This window comes from Tripterygium wilfordii, chromosome 10 (genome assembly GCF_013401445.1).
Source record: "Tripterygium wilfordii isolate XIE 37 chromosome 10, ASM1340144v1, whole genome shotgun sequence".
Classification (NCBI taxonomy): Eukaryota; Viridiplantae; Streptophyta; class Magnoliopsida; order Celastrales; family Celastraceae; genus Tripterygium; species Tripterygium wilfordii.
Window position 1 is genome coordinate 722,759 of NC_052241.1, and position 27,993 is coordinate 750,751.

The window sequence follows — 27,993 nt, forward strand, 5'->3', positions numbered from 1 at the left end:
GCATTTATCCCTAACATTCTTGGTTGTGGCATTCATCTTAAGGTACGCAGAATGAAATTTACGATATTGGCAGTCATCTTTAAAAGCTTTCATGTACCTTCTTCCATGTATCCCATACATGAGAAGGTGCTGTTACAACTTTTCCTACATCCTTAAGGTTTCACATCTGAGTTGTGGTCTTGCTTCTTGTTGAAAGATTTCCAAGTAAGGTGATTGTAGTATGCACTTCCAAATATGCTCATGTGGTTGCTACTTTATAGTTCCCACCAGCACTTCACTTGGTCTTTTTCATGACTGGATGATGTGGAACAACGACAGTTTGGTTATTTGAATACCAAAGATGCTGTGACACAACTGGATTTGTTTTTTCTTGAACTTCTGCTGATTTAATTAGATTTCACTTCATTTTGAAGCTCTTCTCTACCTCAGTGTGTTTGTTTTCATATTAAAATGCCTTCTTGTGTGCATCCCTCTGTTGTATTGGTTGTCCCTTTTGTTATAATTTTTCTTTTCCTTTAAATGAGTTTTTAAAATCTGTGGGTCAAAATGTCAAATCTTTGTGGCATCACTTTGGAAGCCTCCTACCCACTCAAGCTCAACCCAGACAACAAAAGAAGAGACACCATCAATAAAGATGGAAGAAAGGATGAACTCCAGTTCAGTAGATGGGTCATGGTATCGCTCTGTTTTTGTTTGTGTTGTTCAGGCCTTAAACGTTTCTATGTTGTTTGTCCTCCCAGTCATCGGTATCCCAATTATTGCAACTGCTGAGTTATACGCACATGATTTCATGTGGTCGTGGGTGATGTTGGTGTGATGTTTTTGTTGCTGGTTTGGATTGAAATAAAGTTATGTATTGCTGTTCGAAAACGACGAGATCCAGTTGCCGGCAGCTGTCGGCCGCATTTTTAGCGTCAAGACGGAAGTCTCTGCAATCAATGTGGGTATTTAATTGGAGCGGGCTCAGCATCTGTAAGAGGTTCCGTTTTAAGAAGGTTTATACTGTAGTGTCACTGTGGGCCTTTCTCTGGGCCTGGAGGCCCACTTAATAGCCTCACACAGTTGTTGGTGTTAATTATCGATCCGTTCTTTGGAGGCTTTACTGCATATGCAGTCCTTAGAAATTTTGCCGTACACTCAATGATTTTTGTTTTGGATAGGGATTTAAATGATCGGTTATGGGCAATTTTTGACATAAATTTAGTCCATCAATTGACGGTTATCGATAATTATTTTGATTCTCGGTTGGTTTTAAATAATTTTTTGTTTTTTTAAAAATAATCGACTAATCATTTAATTTGACTATTAATTCAGCTTTACGGTTTTTTTAAACGCCCTTAGTTTTGGATTTTAAATCGATACTTATCGCCAGTGCGGTCAATCAATGCCATCCGTCAATCTCTTCTTGCAATGAGAAATCTTTATTCGCAAGCTAAATATTGTGGTATCATATTAAATTTTCGAGGGAGCATTAAAATATATTTATATTGTTTTAGGTTCTAATGTATTTCTTTGATTTTTAATTTTCTTAGTCTCTATAAGACTCTTTTTACTATGTAATAAATCCAACCAATATTTTCTCTTTTTTATTTTGACATTTTTATTAATCAAATAGTTGTCAGAAAAAAGTGAACACTCAGAAACCAAAAGGTGGGGCAGAGGCAGAGACAGAGACAGAGACAGAGAGAGCAAAAGAAGATGAACAGCTAAATATAAAAAATTAAAAAAAAATCAGGCATTAAAATAGGAAGGAAAGAAAGAAAAAACATAAGCAGAACACAAAACAAGACAAACAGCCGTACAAATGATTTTTCCAAAGCCCTCTCTTATCCAAGTAATATAATATATTTAATTTAATTAAAGCTTTTTTATTTGGGATTTTTCAAAAACCAATTATGGTGGGGGGTTAATTAATAAATATGAGTCCATGATGGGCAACCGTGTGGCCTTGATTAGCCCAAAAATGTCATGCCCACGCACGCATGCCACCCTTTCCATCCCCCACAAAATCTTTTTGCGGTCAAAAACCTACAACGACAAAGAAAAAAACAACTTCTTAAATCTTTTTATGGGTCCTTAAAAAAAACAATAGTTGTTGCCTTATGGTTCTTAATTTTGTTGTGTAACGCAACCACCATTCTTTGCCCATGTACGTACATTGGTGTTGGGAACTTTAACTAGATCATCTTTTAACGAAAATATCATACGACAATACAAAACATTGAATTGAATAATAAAATCAATCTCAACACATGAAAATACGTATAAAACTCTAAATTTGAAGAAAAAATCACGACTATTGTCGAAAGAAAACCTGAAAAGATTTACTATGTGTAAAATTATTATAACTACACCCTCAATTTTCTTTCAATATCAGAACTCGATTACACCCAAGAGATTTATCACAAAGTTTTCTATACCTTACGCGCGCTCTCTCACAATTAAACTAAGTTACAATCCTAAAACGTCATTAATATTTATACTGAAAAACTACAGTTCTTGTAAACTGTTTTGACGACTACTCAAATTGTCTAAACAACTACACCTCTGTCCGTCAACGTAAGCGTATTCATCCTCTGCTGTCTGGACGACACACCTAGCTGTCAGAACATATGCTCCCCATCAGATTTATGCATGGACCCAATTCTTGATCAAAATCCAATAACAGGATAAACTCATCAAGCCTGCGTACTAACCTATAAACTACTCGTGATAAACAAACTTATGATAAATTTATGTATGAATTCATACCTTCGGAATTGAACCTGATAGAATAACATAAGTAGCATACACTTTACCACTAGGCAAATTGCTCCAATGCGGGGTTTTTTTTCCGTGTACATTAACTTAAGGTTGTTGCACTGGTATCATTGTCCGCCTCAATTACAGGTGCATAACCCAATACTTTATTAGAACCATAATCTTGTGTTACCGAGGTACAAAATATACATACACACATACATATATAATCTAAGCAGCTTCTGAAGCATCCAATGATGACAACAATTAGTAATGTTCCCCTTTAATAATAGATATTATTACACCATTAACTTAAACACACATTAGATTTTATTGTTGCAGGTGGAAAAAAAAGAAGAAAGAAATGAAAGGGAATGGTCAGGAGAAGCACGATTAGCTAGGAAAGGACATTGTGTCCATGTGATTTCTCAATGACCTGGCAATATTGCCGGTAGTTTTTCTAATGCAAAATCCCCAGCATTAAATGCAAATGCAGTATATGACAATAACACAGATGTGCTTTCTTCCTCCTCCATATAACAAAGCCTTTCAAGTTTCAATATTTACCTTGTCCTTAAAGCCTGCAATGCTGCATGTGTTATACATAAATACGTGAAATTAAAAGACCATCAAGGCTCCATCTCTCTCTCATCCTCTACAGTGAAAAGCCAAACAGCAATCCGAATTTTCAAGATTTCGCAACCCCTCTATTTGTATCATTTGAGATGTATGTGTGTGTATGTGTATAGATATAAGAGGAATTTTGTTTTGCATAAAAATTGGGGCATGTGTCAGTTCATTTGATGCCAACAATACCAGTTTAGAGAACCAGAGGATAGGTGACGTGGCAAGCATGGAGTTGAGGGACACGTGGCAAAACCCCACGAAATCAGAAAAAAGACAGCGAAAGAGGATGAAGGATGTGACAGAAAGCATTATAATGGGACAGATAGAGTACTGTAGATGGAGGTGGTGCTGTGGTGGTGGTGGAGGTTAACTTCTATATATATGTATGTACATATCTATGTATGTATGTATGTGTTGTGTGGCCCCATGTGTTATATATAAGATATGGATATAGTATGTGACAAAGAATGAAAGAGAAATCACAGAAGCCAGATGCTTTTTAGGGTTTTTTTTTTTTTGGGTTTAGGTAGCTACTAGCTAGGTATGGCATGGCATGGCATCTGTGTCGTCAAAACTCAAAAGGCCTTAATTTTACAGCCACAGATGATGCCACGTCATCTTGATTATCTTACGTGGCATTAGAATTCCAGACATGTCTCAGAATCACGAGGCCACACTTCCTCCTTATTCTTTCTCTCTCTATCTGAATCAACGATATATCTCGTTGACAAGTTGGAATTTCAGAGAAAAAAAAACAGATTAAAGACTTGCTACAAATATCATTACGTAGAAAACTGAGCCAGTGTCTTTCGAATCAAATCAAACTCCATTGTGGTTAGATTCATTTTGTCCAAACTGGTCTGCCATAGCTGTTAATGGAACAAGGAAGGAAGGGAATGTATTATATATACACATGCATATTATTAGAATTTTCAGCATAATACACAATGTCCGTTTTGGGTTCTTCGATTCTACGTGAATATATCAAGCTTGCACGGTTTTATCTTTCCAGAAAATCACTCATCACAATATTATTCTCGCAAAAACACCCTTAATTATAGAGTTACTATGAAATATTTACCTCTAAAAAAACGCATTGATGATGCTTAATTAAGAACTGAAATCATCTATATATGTTAACACTTTTCCGCATTTATAGACTATGTTATACCAGACTCAACAAGTAGATTGTATGATTTAGAATTACTTGTTGATGGTCCGTCCATTAAACATCTGAAATGCCATATAAATACACCTCACCTTTCACAATTAAGAAACAAAAAATAAAAATAGTGTAATACATTCGGTCTGCTCTCCTGCTTCTGCTTCTCATTCTCATTATGTAATATCTTCACATTTCACTTTTCAGCTTAAGTTAGTTAACGAAAAATGAAGCAAACAAGACAAAGGAAAATTAGTCCATTTTCCCTCAGCCTCAGGCATCTAAAGAAACTTGGACTGTTCTAGTCCAAAGCACCAACGCTCACAACTTAATTTATAACAGCTGTGATGTTATTAAAACCAGATAGTAATAAACTTCGATCTTCATTTATGTCTTGTGATTTTACGTGTCTCCACTGACCACCACTCACTTCCAACTTCCATATTAACATACTTCAATTCTCTCACAACTTTTCTCACTAATTTGCTTCTCTCTCTTAACACCATCAGTCGCCTTATTCTTTCACGTTTAGAGAGCAGTCGAGGTTCCTCAAACACCTTTTTTTTTCAGGCTTTTGTTTGTTTTCAATAATAAAGGCAGATAGTTTCTATTTGGGAGATAACTTTGTTTGTTTAATCCGACATTGTCTGATATGTTTAAGTTGTTTGTGTTTGTTTGATTAATCTTCTCGAGTATATCTCGATATAGTGTGTAATCCAATGTTTTTTTTCGATGTAATCGGATTTCTATTTGAAGTTTTCAGATATAATTCATTTTTATGGTGATTTGAGTGTCCATAAACCTCAATTCACTTGCCTAAGTCATTGAGCTAAATGAATACGATCAGTTTTATGACTTTCTTCAAAAAATTCTGTCTTCTAATTTTTTACACTCCCATTTAACTCTAGATAAAGAGTTGAATGTTAAATAAACCCTACATAAGTGTTTATAATGAATGACTATTTACTATGCCACATTGATTTCATTTGACCGTAAAATAAGGGTCTTATTTTTGATGGATATAACATTACTCTTATAAAAGCTTCAAATCTTGATTAGAGAAAATACATTACTGGTACACCTAATTTCAATCTGTTTCTTTTTTTTTCCTAATCCACCTGATATTCTTCCACATATCTGGGACTGAGAATCAAGAATGGCTAATTGCTGCCACAATAGCAACTAAGTTGAACATCAATTTATATTCCTACACATATATAGAGATCTTATTGTAAGAACTACCAAGTCAATAAAAAATAAAAATAAAAATAAAAGACTCTATATCCAACAAGAAAAAGGGGAAAACTATATATTATTCCACAACACTACAGAGATTAAACAGACAACTAAAACATAAGAGAAGGGGAAGGAAAAAAATAAAACTACAATAATTAAAAGAGGAAATTAAGAGAGATGGAGGAATTGGGATGGATCACCTAGCCAGCAGTGAAGGATCACACTGATTGTTGCGAGTAATATTGGATGAAGGGTAGGCCATCGATGAACTCGCATTGACATCACTCAATCAGAAACGCAAAGCAGGTAGTCAGCTACTACTATTATTGTCATGATCATCTTCGTCATCCACAATAACGCCGCTGTTTGAGCTACAGTAACAGCTCGGGCAACCCGGGTCTTGTTGTTCTTGGTCAGTGTGGTCGTCGTCATAATAATCATTGCTGTTATCCAGCATATCTTCACCGACCACGTAACCACCATCATCATCATCATCATCAAAGGCAGGAGCAAGGGCAAGAGCATCGTCTGGTAGACCAATAGCGATGGACTGACTGTTCTGATGGCCAACAACGGGGAGAGGCTCGGTCAGTTGTCTACCGTCTCGAGGCGGCGAAAATACCACTGGCAGATAGTGGTCCATCTCGCACGGGAACTTGGAGTTCTTGAAATGCTCCTTCAACGCTTCCAATCCCTTTTTTATTAGAAATTAATCATTAAATATCACTACCCAGAACCCACCATTGACTATTTAGAGAGAGAAAGAAGCATATATATGTGTGTGTGTGTGTATATATATATATATATATACCTGGACCCTTGCGTAAGTGACTTGACAGATTTTTCTGGAATTGAAGACCTCCCAATGTTGAAGATGAAATGCCTTGTACAGCCTCCAGGCTGCTTCTGGTGAAGTCATGTTCACAAACCCATATCCCACACTGCATTTGTTGCTGTGTGGGGATTTCAATCTTCATCAAACTTTGTGAACACCAATTATGAAAGAAACAATTAATTAATTCAAAGGGAAATCTCACTTGAAATCAATAGGGAGGTAGACGAAATCGTAGGAGGACAATGGCTGATCATCGCCTTCACCAATCTGTTCATTGCAATGAATGCAATGGTTGTCCAACATGTTCAAAATCAGCTTCTGACTGCAATATCTCAAAAGGGAAACATCATGAATATCCCAGAAATGTTCATCGAATGATGATAGATAGAAGTAAAAGAAGAAGAACTGCACAGTGGACTAATTACCTGTACTTGTTGGGAATGTTCTTGATCATAACAGTTGTTCTTGAATCTCTGCAATTCGATTCCGTAATAGCCTCTTCGTTTATAAGAAACTGGATGTCGAATTTCTTGCCATGTCTTCCTTTCCATGGCCGCATCCTTCCTGTTGATCGACTCTTTTCAACACTCTTCTTCTCACTCTTCTTTGAAGATCCTTTTCTAACGACCTTATCCACACGCTCCACTGCACCGCTTAACGACAAAGAACCAACTGCACCTTCAATTGATGATTCCATGACGCTAGGGTTTACCTTTCTATGATCTGACGACTTCTTTGGAAACGAATGATGATTTTGACGAGAAAGATAAGCACGAGGAGGAAAACGGCCGGAGAATTCATGAGGCAACAGTACCGCAGGAGGAGGAGGTGGTGGAGGTGGGGCTGAGTAAATAGAATTTTGAGGACCAACACACTTTCTGGGGTTGAAGAATTTTCTACTAAAACCGCCGGGACGGCTGAATTCAATCACTACATGCTTGCCGTGAATTTCGTTACCGTTCATTCCGTTAAGAGCCTTCGCAGCGTCTCTGGTGTCAAAGAACTCAACGAACCTTTGACGCCTCTTCAATGGAGTCTCCCGCACTTCCTTCACCTCACCTGAGACACAATTCAGAATTAGAACAAAATCGAAGCAAGAACTCCCTAAAACCCTCCAAATCAAACAAATAGAGAAGAAACAAGCATAATCCAAATTTACCAAAAACTCCGAAAATCATCTTGAGACTGGTAGCGGTGACTTCAGGATCCAAATTGAAGACCACAATTGTCCCTTGATTGCTCCCGTCAGGGACGGCGTTGCTCGCCGGGACGGTAAAATGTGCCCAAACGGGCTGGCCGGAAAAGAACCGACGCGACGGTGGTGGAGGCGGTAAGAAATTACCGTAGTGGGCCCTGAGGCAGGTTTGATGGTGCATGTGCTGCTCCTGTAACTCACTCAACGCCCTCCTTGCATGCCTCAGATCATAAAAATGAACGGTCACGATTCCATCAAGTGCTCTCTCCATCTGGACCCCTCTCACCTCCCCAAACACCTCCAATTCCCTCCTGACCGTTGACTCGCTGACGTCACTCGGGACCGAAGATAGCACGAGACTCCGCGTGGGCGCCGTGGACGGAGGCAGGATATTAGGAAAGGAGGTGCCCCCGCTATCGTATCCCGGTTGCGTAGAATACTGGGGGCAGAACGGGAGATCATGACTCGGTTGCTGTTGATACGGTGGCGGAGGAAGTGAAAGCGGAGGAAGTGAAAGCGGAGGAAGAGAAACGTTGTACGGGAAGTAGAGTTGTGGTTGTTGCGGTGGTGGAAAGAGTGAAATTAGTTGGTTATCATGGGTCGAGTGGTTGGGGTATCTGGGTCGGAACTCCTGCGCTGTCGGGTCTAGACTCCCTGCTAAGCGGACGATGCCGGTTTCTTCCATGGCGGTCGGTGAGCAGAAGAGTGCAGTTCCCGCGGTGGTTACTCTTTTTAGTAAGTGACAGTGGTCTCTCTCTTTCTAGACTTTCTTCTCTCTAGGCTCGTCTAGCCTTTTCTCTGTGTCAGTAGTCTTCTACAGTAGAAAGGCACATAAGGAGATGGCTTTCCTTTTTGCTCTACTTTCTATCTGAACCAGACTCGCTAAAAATGTTCTGGGTATATATGAATTACTTCCCCTCTTGAATTTACGAAATTACCCTTTTGTCATTAAATAGGTCTTTGTAAAATTGTGATTTCCTAAATCTCATATCTTGACTAGTGACTACTATATTCTTTTTTGATAAATATATTTTGACTAGGTTTTTGGTAACGGACAATCACATCGTACAAATTTATCATTTGAAAATTCGATATGATGTTAAATTTCTGTTGTCATAGGATTGTCACGATCAGTTTTTGACATTAATTTAACCGGTCGATATGTCGGTTATTTCGGTTTTTCAATTTCGGTCCCTTTTTTCTATCGGCTCTTAAAAAATATATAAATTATTTCTAAAATAATTGACCCATCTGTTCGGTTAGGTTATTATCGGTAATTTTGGACAGTCCTAGTCAGATATGTTCGTACAAAAGCTTCTCACCTAACGATGGGGTAAGTTGGGACAAAACCTATTGAATGACTACAAGGATATTACTCCTAATGAAAATCAAACTTAGAACCTTTCAAATTTATGTAGTTTAGTCCTCTAAATATTTATCAACTAGACTATTACCCAAATGATTGATGTTTTGCCTACTCTCTTAACCCTATGTCATTTATTGCTTTTACCAATTCCCCTCAAAATAATTAGAAATCAATATTTTTTGAAAAAAATCTATGGGTTTTACATAAACACATGGAAAATGAATTTTTTTTCCCAATTTCTTAGGAGATAGTAGAAAGGGGTGTTTTTGTGATGATAGTTGAAAATTGGGGTATGTGTGGAAAGCCATAGGAAATAAGGGGGGGATGTGTTGAAAATTGGGGTATGGACATAAGTTGCAAATTAATGGGGAATTATTATGATGGGACAAGACATATCCAGTCTGACTTTGAATTATTAGATTTGGAACCAAAGTGAAAGGCACCTGGAGCTCCTGGTCCATGCACACCGCTGTTTTAAAAGTTATTTCGGATTTTTCACTTCCTTCCTACCTTTTGTAAGTAGTGGTGACAAAAAAAAAAAGTCGATTTTGGATCCAATAATATCACGTATTTACAAAATATTTATGTGCTTAGATTTTAATCCAAATTAAATTTTAGACGTATTTAATTGATTAAATATGGATTGGTTTAAATCCGGATAAGTAAATTAGACAAATTTATGCGTTTATATCCTAACCAAGTTTTAAACCGGACACAAATTTTACATTTAGACCCATATTTCGGACATATCACTTATGTTCAAACTTGATTTAATCTGGATCGAATAAATTTAATCATTCATATCGAACAGAGTTTTGCAACCCCTATTTATAAGACTGAGGCTTCTCTTCAATTTTTGAAAAAACCAAATAACTTTGATATTGTCATTATTTTTTTATTTGGGTTAAAGTGCATAACTTTTTATTACTATATCCATGCACCTATACTTTTTTTTTTCTTCCTTTTTTTGGTGTTTTTCTTTTAATGAAATAACAACGTGTGTTGTCTTGCTCTCTTGAAATACCTATTGGGTATAATTTAAATTCAATAGAAGAAGCTTCAAATTAAAAAGGACAACCCTCCCTAATTTGTGTACAATAGTTCTTAATGTGATTTCAAAGATTGTTTAGCGAGAACTATAATTTATTCCACATCGGATTGACATAATCTAAGCGAATGTCATATAAACAAAGATTTAGTCTCTCTCACACAACCAAACATGTTTTATGAACCTACTATTACAGAGACGACCCATGAGAACAAATCTGTATATATGTGCTAGTGGCTCAAAATAGACAATATTCGTTTGTAGTATTTGGATTGGATTTTTTAACATGGGATCGAAGCTAAGACTCGGCTCATTTTGACATGACCTCTACCTATCCACTTGTTCGGTTTGACAACCCAATCAACAAGTGCGAGAGGGTGTTAAGACTCTGTCCCACGTCGAATTGGCGTAATCCAATCGAGTGACGTGTAAGTAAATGTTCAGCCCTTCTCACACAACCAAACACGTTTTCTGGACCTAAATATTGTGGAGATGGTCTAGGAGAACGAATCCGTGTAGACATGCGATCCAAAATGAACAATATTTATTCATGTCTTTGAACTTGACTTTCTAAGAGAACTTACCTTAAGGCGGCTCGTTCTATGACCCTTTATACATATATAGTAAACTTAAATAAAAGTGTGATATTTTATTAGAAAATGCTCATTATATAGAATCATAGCAATCTAACTTGAACGTGTGTGTGGAATCAATAAGATCCTTTTTCATTATAGCCAAATTAACAAACAATACATATGCGCCCGATAGAGTTTTTCTTATAGTCTCTCTCGGTTCCAAACATGATTGTTAGTTGTATGATAGTCATGCTCTCCTATCAAAATTCGATCAATCCGCTCCAAAAGTATGAACCCAAACATGTGTTTTTTATATGTTTGTCGAGTGTACATAATTTATGGGTTAATATGCAAGTCGGATAAATTTATCCCGTCCGCACCGAAAAAGAAAATGAATGCAGGTCCCACCGAACATTAAAAAGATCTATATATTTTTTCAAGGCCCCCAACGGCCAACCACGTCCCGCATGGAACCCCAAGTTGTTTAATATTTGGTCTTTTGAGACTTTGCATGGTATTGTCTCCCTTTTCACGTTGCTTCTTTTTCTCAAATATTTACATACACGTGTGTATGTACATATACATATACACATAATTTTTTTTTCACTACTCCCTCAAAAATCACACCTAGCTTAGGTTGATACATAGTGAAAACTTAATTCGCATAATATATGTCATCGGTAAAGGGAAACATTAATTAACCAGAAATATATTATCTTCTATCATTTTGGTGATAATTTAGTTGATGATCTATGGGGATCAAACCGTGTGGATTAGGGACGCTTTGAATTCGATTCTTATTGGGAGCAATATCGTTGTGGCCACGTGCTAGGATCTGACCCAACTTACCATAGCGTCAGGTAAAAAATTTATGTGCATGTGGGCCTAATAGCCTGAGTCTAGGCCCACATTGATGTCCAAATAACAAATTCATATATTGTCGTTCTCGGTTATAATGGAAAACATAGTGATTGTGAGTTCCATATCATAATGGTAAAGAAATGCACTATTTAACATATTTGTTAAGCCTATCCTTCATTAAACCACACATCCTAGTTGTTGAAAATCGATCTCAGCTCTACTCACATCAAAAATATTATACACTTTGGGTGATTCAATTCCCATGGATACATCAGGTTCGCTCGACTTTATTCTTTTTAAACCGTCTCACGTAGTGATACATAGACCCAATAAAATAATTCAGAGAGTGGCAGGGACTGGACTTTCCTTATAAACTACATAGTTTCTCCATCCCAAACATATCCCAAGCATATGTTGATATTTTAACAACCTTATGAGTTCATTTAAATATTGTAAAAATTACTAAGAAATATAATAATATGGTGGAGGCCTAATAGCTTAGCTAGGTTTATGTTGTTCCCCACTTCAATCACATAACCTGTTGGGCCACACTATATTCACAGAAAAAAGAAAAGAAAAGAAATATATTCACAAAAAGTAAGTGAAAGAGATGTTTTTTCTGTACACCAACTAGCCTTTTCCAGTAGATACTTTACTGTTTTAGATTCCAAACAATCAAAACATTCTCCATGTTTGGAAATTTGTACATCCTATTCAATTTATTTATTGTCAAAGTGTTTTTTCTTTTTCTTTTTTGTGCAGTGAACAGTAATATCGCCCATTAAAAAACAGGTAAGATAAAACAATATCGTCAAATTGCTTGAGTTAATTACGTTGTTACAACCAACAAGAGATGGTTTGGTTAACAATCGATTGGGTTAGGTTTATATGTGTCCAATATTCAATTACAATGAAAAACATATTTTTAAATGTTATTTAAAAAAAAAAAATTAGACCATTACATTTATCAACAAAAAAATAAAAAGAAGATCTTTATGGGGGCAAGATTCCACAAATCAATATTTTGTATTTGAGAGTTGCCGACTGTCCTACAAAACCCTGGTCAATAAAGTCTCGACGATCAAGTTAGTAATTTTTGAATCATGTATATATCTTTTTCAATACGTGGGATCATTACATTTTAATTGTACTCCTATATTATACGAGATAACTATGTGATCGCATGTTGCGGGATGGAAATGTGGAGAGCCAGAATTAAACTGCTTTAGTTCATGAAAACTCAAAATCCACCAGGAACCATCTGAAATCCACTAGAACACATAGAGACAATTCTCTAAATAATAAACTTAAAGTTTATACAATGGCTAATAAAACTATTCATGCATTTATATAGGCACATCAAACTAATCCTACTAGAATTAGAGAAAGCAATCTAGTAGATATCAATGTATAATTGTTTGGTGAGTGTAGGACGAGAAGATGCACGTGTCGCCGGGAATTTAAAATGTAGAGTGGAGTTTAATATGGTATGATATTGTCTTAAATGACTCTCTTATGTCTTGAACTTCACGGATTCCTTTTTGTTTTATGGACATAAAGTGTGCAATGCATAGAATATATGAAGAAAAAAAGAAAGTTAGGCAGAGACAAAGCCTCCATGGGACCATACTCATTTGCTCCCCCTGTTCTAAGGAATGCTGCATTTTGTCCTTCCTTTTCTGGTTTTTGCCCACCATCACAACCACCTGGGCTATACATACATATATAAAATAATATAAAGTTCGAGGCTTTTCATACGGGCGTCAAAGGTGTCCAGTTGGGTTAGTTTGGGGATTTATGCAATTGTTGAGGGCATTTTTGGCATAGTAAATTTGAGAAAGCACTCAGGATTGCCACGTGGCTGCAACCGGACAAGAGCCCTTGTATTATAAGTCACCCAACGATTCAAAAAATTTGAAAACTTCATATTGATAAACATACTAGACGTCTATGATTAAAACTTGAGGAAAACTATAGTGACTTCTACGGCAGAACCCTTAACCCAACGGGACAACTAGCGATGCTCAGATACCTAGTTTGGTATAATAAGACCATTTAGCAGCTGAGACTAGAGATCCTCAAATGAATATGAAGTGATGGGGACTAGTGAGTATAAACTCTGTGGCCATGCCTTGTCTTGGTGTCCTTAAGGCCCCATAAATAGATCCTATCTCAATGGGCATGAAAGCAACACTTGATAACAATAGGAGAACACAAACCAGTTTCTAGCAATGCTACATCATTCACTAAACAATAATATCAACTTTCTTGAGAATTGTCCTCTATGAGTATCCATTGGAGCAAAGTTGGATGCTTGTCTGGCATCAAAGAATTAGGGATGGAATGTCTGCCATGGACTAGATGTAGCATCAAAGAATAAAATATTCACATCATTCATGTCCATTCGCATTGATCGAACAATTTATTGGCGGAACCAGGAATTTACAGAAAGGGAGCTAAAGGTTGACGACTTGAAATTTTTTCTTAAGAGGAATTACGGTGACAAATCTGAAGAGAGGAAGCCATAGGAGAGACCGAGAGATGGATTGATTGAGAATTGGGTTGAAATGTTTTTGGGCTTAAATAAAGGATCCAATTTCTTTTGAAATGATGAGGAAGGCAGGAAGCCAACAACTTGAGCCCATTACATTGGGCCTTTTCACATTATTAGAGTGGACGCCCATAGCATTATAAGAGACGTGTTACATGGCCGGGCTTGGATAGAGAGGTTGGCCCAAACAATCGGGGCCGGCCCAACACTTTGGGCTTTAAGTTTTTACCCGAGCCCGGTTTCTGCTTTCATCAGCTCTAATTTATGCTACAATCCAGAAGACATGTCCTGCTACGCATACAAATTTGGCCTCTGCAGCGCGTGTATCAGCGTCTAGTTTCCTCAAGGAAAACAGTTTCTTCTTGCGGGTTTTGTCTGAGCCTGTTTGCCGAGACCAATACAGAAAACAAAACAGTATGAAACCCTATTCTCGACGATGCTCGAATCGGTTGGAGTTTGCTATTTATTTCCAATGTTTGCTAGTTGTTGCTTGTGATTCTCCATTTTCCCTTTATTTTTGTGGATTTTTGTGAAATGGGTATATTCTATTTGACCTCCCTTTTTTGTTATTTTCCTCGAGATTACACGATGTGGAAGCTAGATTAAGCTAGTCTCGTAGATACTGGAGGAATTGTATGCTTTTAGGATGCTTGATGGCATGGGTATTATCACCTAGGCACCAGAGAATGTGAAGAACTACATGGTTTATTGATATTTGATATAATTAATAGGATTCTAGGAAGTGGGTGTGGGTATTGGAGATTTTCTTATAAGAGTTATTAGGATCGTTTGAGAGTTATCCTTTTTGTTCTAGCTCTGAACTAGATTTTTGGTTCCTGATGTTGTGTGTATGCTCTCTGTCTTGGCAACTTTTACACTCGGGTTTTGATGCTGTGCAGCAAGATCTGACTTTGCTCTTCTTGAAGGAGTTGAATATCTATGATCTTTTATTGTCTTGATGTTTAGAACTTCCGAATAAGTGCTTTAAAGGGTCAATATATCTTGTTTTTGATTGTTTGCTTGTTTTTTGGGTGAAAATCATGAGTTTATGACTTTATGTTGCTCGTGTTATTTCAATTGCTATAAGATGTTATTAATTTAAGTAGAAAATTAAAATTATAAATGTGCTGTTCTCCGGCTCATGCAGGTGGAGAGAGACAGTGGGGGAGGAATTTATCTCTATTTTGACTTGATTCTAAATGGACCCAACAGCTGAAGAGCAAATAGATTACGGTGATGAAGAATATGGAGTTAGTCAGAAGGTGCAGTATCAGGGGGGTGGAGCAATATCAGCACTTGCAGATGAAGAAATGATGGGGGAAGATGATGAGTATGATGACCTATACAATGATGTTAATGTTGGAGAGGGCTTCCTCCAGATGCACCGATCTGAGGCTCCACCTCCTGCTAATTTCGGTAATGGAGGACTCCAAGCTCAGAAAATTGATGTTCCTGATCCAAAGGTTCAAGCTGGGAGCACACATGGGTTAAGTAATTCTGAGGTTGCAGTTGAAAGGCAGTATTCTAACACTGGGACGGGTTTTCCTGAGCAGGGAGTCCAACTGCCCATTAAAGGACAGGGATTGGGATCTACTGGCTACCCAGATGGGTCTTCTATTTTACAAAAAGGGCAGGTCTTGGAGATCGCTCGTGATGCTCAAGTCCGAAATGTTGGGTTTCAGGGTTCGACTTCTGTGCCACCAAACATCGGGGTTGATATTGCCGGTATGCCTGGGAGAATGTCCAATAACCTCGCACCTGCTCTGAATCCTCTGTCTGGAGCTCCACAAGGTGTTCCACAGATTCCGACTAATCAAACTGGCATGAATGCAAATGTGAATCGTCTTAATGAAATTGAGATCAGACCATCTGTAGATAATGGATTGACCATGCTCTATGTTGGTGAATTGCATTGGTGGACAACTGATGCAGAGCTAGAGAGTGTTTTATCTCAGTATGGAAGAGTCAAGGAGATTAAGTTCTTTGATGAGAGAGCTAGTGGTAAATCCAAGGGATACTGTCAAGTTGAGTTCTATGACCCTAATGCTGCAGCTGCTTGCAAAGAAGGAATGAATGGCCATCTTTTGAATGGGCGAGCTTGTGTTGTTGCCTTTGCTTCTCCACAAACACTGAAGCAGATGGGAGCCTCTTATAGCAAAAACCAACCCGAGTCTCAGTCTCAGCCTCAGGGAAGGAGGCCCACGAATGATGGTATGGGGAGAGGTAATAATATGAATTATCAAGGTGGAGATGGAGGGAGGAACTATGGAAGGGGCTCTTGGGGACGGGGTGGGCAAGGAATGCTAAATAGAGGTCCAGGGGGTGGTGGTCATATGCGGGGAAGAGGAGGTATGGGTGCAAAGAACATGGGTGGGGCTGGAATAGGAGGTCCAGCTGGTGGTGGAGGCTATGGACAAGGCCTTGCAGGTCCTGCATTTGGAGTTCCTGGTGGTGGTATGATGCATCCTCAAGGTATGATGGGAGCTGGATTTGATCCGACTTATATGGGTCGTGGTGGTTATGGAGGGTTTCCAGGCCCTGGTTTTCCTGGCATGCTTCCTTCATTTCCTGCTGTTAATGCAATGGGACTGGCAGGGGTGGCTCCTCATGTAAACCCAGCCTTCTTTGCCCGGGGAATGGCACCTAATGGGATGGGAATGATGGGTTCCTCAAATATGGATGGGCATCATGCAGGAATGTGGGCTGATTCTAGCATGGGAGCATGGGGAGGAGAAGAGCAAGATCGGAGAACAAGGGAGTCAAGTTACGGTGGTGATGATGGTGCTTCTGAATATGGCTATGGAGAGGTGAATCATGAAAAGGGAGGTAGGCCAACTGCTGCTTCTCGGGAAAAGGATAGAGGTTCTGATCGTGACTGGTCAGGGAACACTGATAGGAGGCAGCGAGATGAGAGGGAACAAGACTGGGATAGGCCTGAAAGGGAGCATCGGTATCGGGAAGAAAAAGAAAAAGATAATTCCCGTGACCATCGGCAAAGAGAACGCGACTCTGGTTACAAGGATGACTGGGACAGAGGGCAATCTTCTTCTAGACCACGGAGCAGGTCGCGTGCAATGCCGGAAGAAAATCATAGGTCTCGATCAAGGGATGTGGATTATGGGAAGAGGAGACGCATGCCGTCAGAGTGAAACAGCCTTGCTGTTCATCTTTTCTTTCCTTTTTATATAATGTTGAAATTTATACTCGTACTCTTAGTATGACTCCCTTGGGTTGCTACGCAGCATTCACCCGTTCTCTCTGGCTAAATGACCTGCATCAAGAGTGTGACTTCTTCAAGGAAGAAGTAAGTTCTACGTCTCTGGCCATGAGGGAACAATAGATTCCCCCACTTCTTTCATACTAAATTCTGCTGAGATTAGAGTGTTGCTTAATATTTGTGTGCTCGAAAACAATTTGATAACATTAAGTGGTATGTCAATGTGAACATTCTTGTGGGTGTGACCTTAGTATGCTGCAGCTGAATGTCTAATAGCATTGGTATTTGTCCTTCTGAAGTCTCTTTCTGAAACGGCTGTTTTTGGAATTTTGGCTTATAATCTCGATGCACTTGAAAATTTATTTTCTACATTCTTGTCTAGATCAACTGCTGCTTTATGCACTACTTTTGACTTGCTTTTTAAGCAATAGCTTTAGCATGAGTAGATGCATATAACTCGGAAAATTTGAAATCCGTTTTTCATTCACGGAAATTTGAATCAAACTTATTTGATGTTCCTGTTTAGTTTTATATTAAAATGCTTGTCCTTTGTCTTTATCATACTGGTTTTCATTTCTCTTGTCTTTCTGTTGTGGGAAAAAATGTCTTCCTAGTTCATTCTATATTCAGCTAAAGTATGTGCAATTCGTATCATAAACCTGAGAAGTCTCAGGTTTTCTTTTTCAGCTTCTTGTGATGTTCAAAATGTGTCTTCTATTCAGTTTTATAGTTTATTGATTTAGATATAGAATCCTGTGGAAAGTAGCCTTTGATAGAATGGAATGAAGGAAACAAATTGCCCACATTGGTCGTGATTAGTTTAGGAAAATGGCTCTGTTAGGTTGATTTGTTGGTTATATATTTTCGTTTTCTTTTTCCCTGCCTCTTCTCTGAGGAAATATAAAACACTTGTTTAGCTTACTTTGACATAGGACTTAAAGTTTTCTCAAAACTCTTTAGTAAATAGGAATGCATTTTTGACACAGTTTGTTCCGGCAAGGTCGTAATGTTTTTTCTACTGGAAAAGATAGCCAGCCCTAAGAATTGTTTGAACAATTTTTCCCTGCACATCTCATGGCAGTGGGTTGCATACTCTTATTTACTGGTTTGAAAGGTTACTGCCTCAGTTCCATAGAGTATCTTCAATGTGCTGTTTTTCGCTTTTATGTGGAAAGGGTGAAAAGTACGAGTTTCTTAGTATTTGTGGAGGATGGTAGAACTTGTTATTGATGGCAATGGTTTAAGGTCCTTGTAATTGTAATGTGAAGTACTCGTTCCTTGCAATTTAAGCTTGATCTTTGAAGTTTTTCTAGGTAACTTGCATCTAACCTGACTGCTTATGCCTCTCTTTTCTAGAAGTTTAATGACCATTGGATTTTGTAATGGGATAAAGGAAAAAATTAGAATACTTGAGTTCAATATGTTCTAAAATATGACATAGCTCTTCCAGTGCACTGCAGTTTTAACCAGTGATTTGAATTAGAGAATATTTGGCGTCGTTGGCAAATTAATTTTTTTAACGTGTCTTGTCCTCGTATCCAGGAGTGGGGGCTGTCTTTGTTTTCATGATTGACTCAGCCTATTTGCTTCGAGGAAGCTGTGTTAGATGGGTGCCTTGGATTCCTTTGATCATGGCATTGCTAAATCAAGTTTGCAAAAGCAGCATTGACTGATTGCCTTCCTTTTATTCAGGCACCACTTAAGAGTCTGTAAAATATGAGTCAACAAGAATATGTCTAGGGAGGATGGAGTTATGCAGTTGTAAAACATGGAAAGGGTGACTAGTTTTTGGTATAATCACCCTATTTTTGCTCTTGTAAGTCACGAGGTTGTGTTTTGTAAAGTTTTGAGTGCAAAAGTGTTAGGTTTACATCATATATTGGCCTTTTTTGTTGTTTATTGGATAAGTCATGGCTCATCAATGAGCTTGTAAAAAGTGATGTACTGATTCTGAGGCCAATACTTGTTCATATTTGTTTTGTTGTAACATTTGAGCTCTCTTTGTTAGAACTTAGAGGAGTTGGTGAGGAGATAGAGCTAGTGGCATAATGTAGTGAGGAATCACTGTTCCCCCTGTAATTAGTCATTGTAACCTGTATAGATGTAGTAACAGCTTAAGAGGACTGTATAGGAATTGTTTCAGAAGTATTGTTTCGTCTTTTTTGTGTACATTTTGAGGTTGGTGCAGTTTAAATATTATGAGCTGGGGATTTCTGATGTATTATGAGCGGCTGCAGTTGTTTTCGATTTGTTTCCCTCACTTTGGAGGCCTGATGATGTGCACCTTTGTGTATTTTTTTTGTTTTAATTCTTTTTAGAGTTGAGCTTTGGGAAGCCATTCTTTATGTACAGTTGTTCTTGATTAGTTAAGCCTTTGTTAGTTTGATGTATAATATATATATTTTTTCTTAAGAGTACTTTCTTATGTTCTGATTAAGCCTTGTATATGCATATTGGCAGCTCAGTCATCTACCTCCCGTTCCCGGTGTTTAAATCTTAGTGTAGAGAACTGCAGGGACTGTGTTTACAATTTGCAGATGAAATCTGCATTTTCTATATGTTTATTTTCTAATGCTTGTGGTGTTGCTTTGAATGCAACAGATGATTTGCTTTATCTCATCTGTCAAAGATTAGTGTAGTTTGCTGTCTTTAGTCTTTAGATGTTGACGCATAGATTACAGTAAAATTGAAATTTTTCATGTTTTTGGGTGTGAATTTTACATCCTGAATCAAGGTTGTTGTTATTATGCTCTGATTGATCTTTTAGTATGATAGGGGCTTGTATAGTCATCGATTTGTCGCCGGTTGACATATTTTGCAAATGTTACAATGGTTGTGTCACTTGGGGATAGCCTAATTGGTTAGCTATTCGGATTTAGGGCCTATGGTGCCCGAGGTCGGGAGTTCTAACCAATTAGCTAGGATATTTCATTGTGGAATCTTAGTTTCGTGGGTTTGTCCTATTTCTAGGCCTCCCTCCGCATAGGTTTCGGCTCAATCTTATCTATCGTCAGCGTGGTGCAAACTATTCTGATAGCCAAAGGTTTATACCTACTTAGTTGACCAAAATGCATTTGGGGTTACGAGCTATTCTAATAGTTTTGGCTCAATCTTACATGTCGTCAGCGTGGTGTAGATTATTCTGACGGTTAGGAGTTTATACATACTCAATTGTCCAAAATGCATGTTGAGGTTATGAGTTGTTTTAAGCCACTCAACTGTTTGAAAGGCATGTCGGGCTAGGTGGTTCTTGGGTTTTCAAAAAAATAGAATGGAACAACACCTATTAAGTGACCATTCTTGTGTTTTGAAAATGAAAAGTATCACATTACCAGTATGATATACCTGAAATCAAAGATCTGGGTTTCATGTAAATTTGCAGGAAGATGTGCATTCTGTGAAAGAGGAGTACAATCTCAAGTTAGGATTAACAAAGGGTAACGACACACGCAAACGGCATCTGATTTCTGGGATGAGCCATAGCAGAATCCATGAGAGCCTTCGTCATATTTGATCACGCAGCCATCATTGCACTCCTCTTCCTTGCATTCTCCTCCTCCCGGCGGTTCTGGCGCGATGCACGTAATCAAAGTATAATCTCCCTTGATCGCCTCATTCTCTGCATTCGACATTCATATACATATATGTGTTCGGGGGACAGCGCAGCGGAACACACAGGGAATGTCACCCACAAAGAACAATAACCGACAACAATCAGTCGGGAGAAGGTTGTGCATTCCAAACAAGTAATAACCACACACAATAACGGAAGTAAAAGCAAGTAGACAGCACACCACCAGTCTGGACAGCAGGTGGGCCTACTCGGACCGCAACTCTTCTGAACGACACAGATCAAAGACTGTCCGGACAGCATCTCTAGGACTCACAAGTCACAACATATATATATATATATATATATATATTTATTATGATGAACATGGATTACACTTCAGTTTTAGGGTAAATTGAAGCAAACTTGAGTAATTACCTGATGTGATGATAAGCAGAAGAAGCAAAAACAGAGCAGAAACAGAAAGGCCTTTCATGGACAGCACAACAACTGTTCATTTTTATTACCGTTGCCTCGGTCACATCACTTGACCGTTTGATTTATCCTCTATATATTGTATTGTTGTACATCAAACTGAAGCAATGAAAGCACAATTTACTTCTCATCTCTTTTCTTTGTTCATCCATTCTTCTTCCCCTATCTTTTAATCTCTGCAAATTCTGAACAACTTACAAATTATAATAATCAATATAAATGGAATTTGTTCATTTTTATTACAAATTATAATTATCAAAATGACAAGATTAGCCTTGTCTTTCTTCTTTTAAACCTTTTTCCTTACCAGGGTCACTCACGCAGTCACAAAACAAGATTAATAACCAAATTTGTGGAACAAGATTGCTAGGAAAATTAACAAACTTAAAATTAATCATTGCTTACTATAATCTCAATTGGCAATGATTTATTTTTCTTTATGATAAATTTATTTATTTGTTGGATGGAAATATTGGAACTCCAATTTATTCAAATATACAAAATCACAAAACACTAATCAAAACATTTTCAAAAAACAGAGTAAATTCATCTTCTTTTTTTATTAGAAGAAGAAGAAGCCAGCAACTCCGGCAACTCCAGCGACGGCGGAGACCTTAATACCAGCGGCACCACTCTGCGGTGTCTCCCCAGATGGGCCAAGCCCAGTCTCGCTCCCAACAGGCCCAGCAACAACCTCATCATCTCCACCATTTCCAGAAGGTGCACTTGCATCATCATCAGTATTGCCAATGCTGTCATCATTCCCTGCAGCGGGTGCCATTGCACCGGCGTCGCCACCTCCGCTGGGAGAATGTGAGGGGGCCTCGTCGGCTGCTGAAACGTACCCAATGACTGCGAAAAGGACAAGTGCCAGAACGACGATTTGGCGTGCCATTGTTCGTTTGGTTGTTTGTTGATTGAACTTGTGAGTTTGCAGATGTTTTCTCCAAACTTGATTGTATAGAGAAACACTGCAGAATGTGAATGATGGAGGAGAAAGGGGTTGGTTTCAGGGTTTAAATAGCAAGTTAGTGATGGAGGGAGTTGTGAAATGAGAGCGAAATGCGGGCGGAGGGTGAGGATTGCCATGGATGCGAAGGTGGTGGAGGGTTTATTTTTGGAGAGGTGGAATTTTTGTGAGTGGTTTGTGTTCATGGGAATTTTTTTTTTCATACTAATTTTGGCACTTCCTCTCTCTTTTTTTTTACATTTTCTTTTGGTTATCGTTTCTTGTTTGACTTGTATTGTAATGGTCAATGTAAAATAATAATAAAAAAGAGAGGATGTGGTTCGTGAGTTGTAGAAAATAAGGATGAATAGACAAATGGTATGAAATTGGAAGATTCTAATTTCGATTCTTATTGGAAGCAATATTTTTGGTGGTCATGAGTATTTGCTCATACTTATATTGTCATCAAGTGGGGAATTTTGTGTGCGTGAACCTATCGACCTTTAGGCTCATATCGGATATTCAAATAACAAATTTCTATAGTGTCATACTCAATTACCAAAAAACGAAGGAATTCATAAGACGAATCATTCCAAGCGAGAGACTCAAATTCAACTTTATACTAGGACTGTCCAAAAAAAGTGTCAAATTGAACTAATTATTTGGTCAGTTATTGTCAAATGCACATTAGTGAAGATCAATTGAAAAATCGAAAAAATCAATCAAACTGCCAATAATCGACTGAACGATTGACTATAAATTTATGTCAAATAATTGATAAAAATTGACCACAACCGACCGTGGACACTCCTACTTTACACATTAACATCCTACAACTTGCCAAGATACTCAAGAAGAGTGAGACGATTCAGGTAACCGAATTTTACATACTCCAAATGGCAATGGATCCCTCATCCCTCATCATGAACAAAATTTCAAAAATAAAATAAAATAAAAAGATTGAGAGGACTCGATGCCATAATGCTGACGGGCCTGAAGGCCTTGAACCCGAATATTTATTTTTTATCGCCCATTTTTGAGCCCATTCATTTTGGCCCAATAAAAGCCCAGACTTCGAACCAACCCTAGAATGGGATGCTTTTTGAATAAATAAACCAAAAATGACAACCGATTTAGTGCTTCTACACTCTTCGTCGCCATTGGCATCTATCGTGCAGTGCCTCTGAATCTGTTCTTCAAATCGACAAGGAAGAGGAGATCGGAAGTGTAAAAGTCCGGCCCCGGCCGAATACGAGGAGGGAAAATGGCTTTGGCTTTCGATGAGTTCGGAAGGCCGTTCATAATAATAAAGGATCAGGAGCAAAAGACGAGATTGAGAGGACTCGATGCGCAGAAGGCCAATATTTCTGCAGGGAAAGCGGTGGCTCGCATCCTCCGCACTTCCCTAGGCCCCAAGGGCATGGACAAGATGCTCCAGAGCCCCGACGGCGACGTCACTATCTGTTAGTCTATCCTTTTCTTTTGTTATGCTATGTTTTGTGAGATGAGATTCTTCTAGTAATTTCATTGCTTAATGTTTGTTACTGATATTGAGTTTTTGTATTTATTGCTTTTAGTTTGTTGCTCAAGTAGGGTTTAGGGTTTCTATTTGTGTACAGTGGTTCCTTGCACTATAACAAGTTAAGTTGACAAACAAGGCACATGAATGCATAGTAGTTGAAGGGGATTGGACAATCTGTTGATATATAGTTGATGATTCAGGAGTATTACCCTGAATAACTACAATTTTCTTGATTTATTGTTTCCTGGAAGTGAATCTCTCTCTTTTTGATAGTTATCACTGCTTTATGTTGTAATTTGCCTTATTTGATGTTTAAGTCATTCAGGTATCTGAATGATGTATTTTTCCGTGATGACCTGTTTTGCGTTCCATTTCTATCATAGGATCTTGTGTCCACATTATTTTGTTTGGGGCAAGAGACTGTTTTTGGTTTAATTGTGTCTTGAATATATCAAATTTGAATGACAGAATTCTCCTCATGCTGCCTCATTTTAATTTTACACTGTCAGTTTCCTTTAAATCATTCAATGTCTTTTCAGCGAATGATGGAGCAACAATCTTGGAGCAGATGGATGTTGACAACCAAATTGCTAAGCTGATGGTTGAACTATCCCGAAGTCAGGATTATGAAATTGGTGATGGTACAACTGGTGTTGTTGTATTGGCTGGTGGGCTTCTGGAGCAGGCTGAGCGGTTATTGGAGCGTGGGATACATCCAATTAGGATTGCAGAGGGCTATGAGATGGCTTCTAGAATAGCCTTTGAACATTTGGAGCATATATCTGAGAAATTTGAATTTGAATCGTCGAATCTGGAGCCTTTGATTCAAACTTGCATGACTACTTTGTCTTCAAAGATGTGAGATCAACACTCAATCCTAGTTTTAACACTGTCATTTTCAAGAGTTTGATAATTCTATAATTAAATGTTATTTTTCATCGCGCTCTGTGATGCTCTTGTTATACGTATAGCTTGTTACCCTATATATTTTGGTGACTTTCCCGCTTTCCATGGTACAATTAATAAATATTCACTTCATGATGCAATAAATATTTCATACGGATACTTGTTTAAGCATTGTTGTTTGTTACAAGTTCTTCTATTTTTTTCCTTGTGTTGTTTTGCTTACTTCATGCTTTATCCCTTGGCCTTCATCACTGTGAAGGCTCCAACTTTTCCCGTGTTCAGAAACTTGATTTGAATTCCTTATCTAATTCATCCTTTTGCTCATTGAAGGAGGGGAGTCACCATTCCAAAAGGCTTTCATCTTGTATTTTGATATCTGGTCATATTAATACTATATCCAATCGATTTCTTTACCTGTGAATTTTGCCAATGCGTCTCTGCTAGTTTGAAATTGTTGTTGTCTTCTCATATTTTCAACTTTGTGCTAATTTAAATGTTGAAGGCTACTAATAGGTATATATATACTGGTGCTACTAATATGTATATATATACTGGTTCCTGTAAATGTATGGTCCAACTTCCAAAAGTTTGGTTTGTAGAAGCCGATTTAGCTTGTAGCCTTGACTAGTAGGTATTTAATGTGGACTGTGTTGGACAATTTTAAATTTGGGTAAGCCTATTCATATGCTTAGATTCTTTATTTCTCCTGCATTACAGCTTTGACCCCTTTTGCGTTAGTTTGAACAGTTTCAATGGTCATTATCATACTTCATGGACTCACATTTGGCTGAAATTTAATGATGGTTTAACACCCTAGCCTCACCTTGGCTCCCTCCCAACGCTAATTTTTGGTGTCTGGTGTTGTGAGTTACTTTATGTTTGGCATGCATAGTAATTATGACAATGGATAATTATCATGTGTATTTTGCATGTAACTACTCTGATTTTGAAAGTTTTCTTTGTTATTCTGTAGGGTGAATCGCAACAAGCGCAGTTTGGCTGAGATTGCAGTTAACGCAGTTGTTGCTGTTGCAGATTTAGAGAGGAGGGATGTTAATCTGGATTTAATCAAGGTTGAAGGGAAAGTAGGGGGTAAGCTGGAAGATACTGAGCTAATATATGGCATTGTTGTGGACAAGGATATGAGTCATCCACAGATGCCAAAGCAGATTGAAGATGCAAAAATTGCCATCTTGACTTGTCCTTTTGAGCCACCAAAGCCAAAGACAAAGCATAAGGTGGACATTGATACGGTTGAAAAGTTCCAGACTCTACGTCAGCAAGAGCATAAGTATTTTGATGACATGGTTCAGAAGTGCAAAGTAGGTTTGCATATGCTAGTTTATTGAAAATTTCTGTCATCTTCCAATATCTTTTCCACTTTATGGATGAAATATTCTTTGCAGGATGTTGGTGCTACATTGGTGATCTGTCAATGGGGATTTGATGATGAGGCCAACCACCTGTTAATGCATAGAAACTTACCTGCTGTCCGATGGGTTGGTGGTGTGGAGTTAGAGCTGATAGCCATAGCCACAGGTTTGTTTTATTTAGGTCATCGATGCTTAATTGATTTTTTAATTAGTTTTTCAGTGGACTAGTTCAGCTTTAGTACTTTATGCCACCCACCACTTTTTGTTTACGTTGCTTGTACGTACATCTTTGAAGGTGGAAGAATTGTGCCAAGGTTCCAGGAGTTGACCACGGAGAAACTGGGAAAGGTATGTTCTTTCTCTTCAGTTTGTCATTATTTTTATGTGATGTATAGTTTCATGGATTTGGATTAACAGCTGGAATTGAGATCAATGAAAATAATTGTTCTTAGTTTTAAAACTTATATAGCATGTAAATGTATGTTGACTGCACTTTCCTGGTTTAATTGCCTGTTTTCTGAAACTTGTAACCCCTCCGCTATTGGGCCTCTTGATCCGTACAATTTTTAATGCTATATATTCCCATTCTATGTTGAAGTTGATTGCAAATGTTTCCAGCAATATTCTGTAAGTTAAGTCTTTGCATTGCTTCTGATATATTTCATTTCTTTTTAAAAGGCTGGTGTGGTTCGTGAGAAGTCCTTTGGTACCACGAAAGATAGAATGCTGTACATTGAACATTGTGCAAATTCAAGGGCTGTGACTATATTTATTCGGGGAGGTAGATATGTGTTCCAGCATTCTTTTATTTAGAAAGTTGAGCTCAGAAAAAAATTAGGGAACATTTTCTTTTTCATGATTTGTAGACTATTTCCTCGCATGGTGATTTTGTGCTTGATTAAATAGGTAACAAAATGATGATAGAAGAGACAAAGCGAAGTATCCATGACGCACTATGTGTTGCTAGAAATCTCATACGCAACAAGTCTATTGTATATGGTGGTGGGTCAGCTGAGATTGCTTGCTCAATTGCCGTTGAGGCTGCCTCTGATAGGCATCCAGGAGTTGAGCAGGTTCAGGATTATTGGATTTTTATTTCCTTCACTTTTTTGCATGAAACTATTAATGTAGTGTGCATTTGTTTATTTATTTATTTTTTCTTCTCTGCAGTATGCCATTAGGGCATTTGCGGATGCTCTGGATTCTGTTCCCATGGCCCTTGCAGAAAATAGTGGCCTCCAACCTATTGAGACATTATCTGCTGTTAAATCTCAGCAAATCAAGGTAAATGTGATTGCATGACAGAATTTTGCTTAGCTGTTGCGGTTCTGATTTATTCCTCTCTTCTCAATATGTGGCTTGGGTTTTTTATGAACTGCCATCTAAGTTTTGATTTTGCATTTGATATGCAGGAGAACAACCCCTACTATGGAATAGATTGCAATGATGTTGGTACAAATGACATGCGTCGGCAAAACGTCTTCGAGACTTTGATAGGGAAGCAACAGCAGATCTTGTTGGCTACACAGGTTGTCAAGATGATACTGAAAATCGATGATGTGATTTCCCCGTCTGATTTCTAAATTAGTAGTCTGATGTGCGTCTTCACGACTATTACTTGTAGGCCTGATTTGGGGTGTTTGGAGTTGCAACTTGAATTTGCTTATGTGAGCATTGTTTTTGCTTACGGATTTTGGTGTGGTTGTTGGACATGTAAAATACGATTGCTCATCTTTTGTTAAATTATCATGTCTTAGTCTTTGCTCACGGATCACCAGGCTATGCA

At 38.1% G+C, this 27,993-nt stretch overlaps 4 protein-coding genes across 6 annotated transcripts; 2 read left to right on the plus strand and 2 right to left on the minus strand.

The window, feature by feature from the left end:
• Positions 1-5,811: 5,811 nt before the first annotated feature.
• Positions 5,812-8,769, minus strand: LOC120007456 (protein terminal ear1-like). The gene is made up of 5 exons (XM_038857693.1): positions 7,759-8,769; positions 7,025-7,658; positions 6,802-6,921; positions 6,576-6,717; positions 5,812-6,458 (listed from the first exon to the last, which is right to left on the minus strand). The coding sequence occupies exons 1-5, from the start codon at positions 8,477-8,479 to the stop codon at positions 6,075-6,077; spliced, it is 2,001 nt and encodes a 666-aa protein (XP_038713621.1). The 5' UTR covers positions 8,480-8,769; the 3' UTR covers positions 5,812-6,074.
• A 5,707-nt stretch (positions 8,770-14,476) lies between these two features.
• LOC120007457 (cleavage and polyadenylation specificity factor subunit 6-like) lies at positions 14,477-19,633 on the plus strand. Of its 3 annotated transcripts, XR_005470170.1 has the most exons (3): positions 14,477-14,609; positions 15,343-17,499; positions 18,955-19,633. XR_005470170.1 is itself a non-coding variant. In XM_038857694.1 (2 exons), exon 2 carries the CDS (start codon positions 15,395-15,397, stop codon positions 17,342-17,344), a length of 1,950 nt encoding a protein of 649 aa, XP_038713622.1. In that variant the 5' UTR covers positions 14,477-14,609; positions 15,343-15,394; the 3' UTR covers positions 17,345-17,762. The 3 variants fall into 3 exon arrangements, 2 of the variants coding, with proteins under 2 accessions (XP_038713622.1, XP_038713624.1); XM_038857694.1 differs by lacking the exon at positions 18,955-19,633 and having other exon boundaries at positions 15,343-17,762; XM_038857696.1 differs by lacking the exon at positions 18,955-19,633 and having other exon boundaries at positions 14,512-14,643; positions 15,343-17,762.
• A 2,275-nt stretch (positions 19,634-21,908) lies between these two features.
• LOC120006868 (anther-specific protein BCP1) lies at positions 21,909-22,465 on the minus strand. The gene has a single exon (XM_038856983.1). It carries the CDS (start codon positions 22,350-22,352, stop codon positions 22,020-22,022), a length of 333 nt encoding a protein of 110 aa, XP_038712911.1. The 5' UTR covers positions 22,353-22,465; the 3' UTR covers positions 21,909-22,019.
• A 1,073-nt stretch (positions 22,466-23,538) lies between these two features.
• LOC120007801 (T-complex protein 1 subunit epsilon-like) lies at positions 23,539-27,978 on the plus strand. Its single transcript, XM_038858254.1, has 9 exons — positions 23,539-23,869; positions 24,468-24,786; positions 25,808-26,156; positions 26,241-26,373; positions 26,503-26,555; positions 26,886-26,988; positions 27,114-27,280; positions 27,378-27,491; positions 27,620-27,978. Exons 1-9 carry the CDS (start codon positions 23,671-23,673, stop codon positions 27,788-27,790), a joined length of 1,608 nt encoding a protein of 535 aa, XP_038714182.1. The 5' UTR covers positions 23,539-23,670; the 3' UTR covers positions 27,791-27,978.
• The last annotated feature ends 15 nt before the right edge of the window (positions 27,979-27,993 follow it).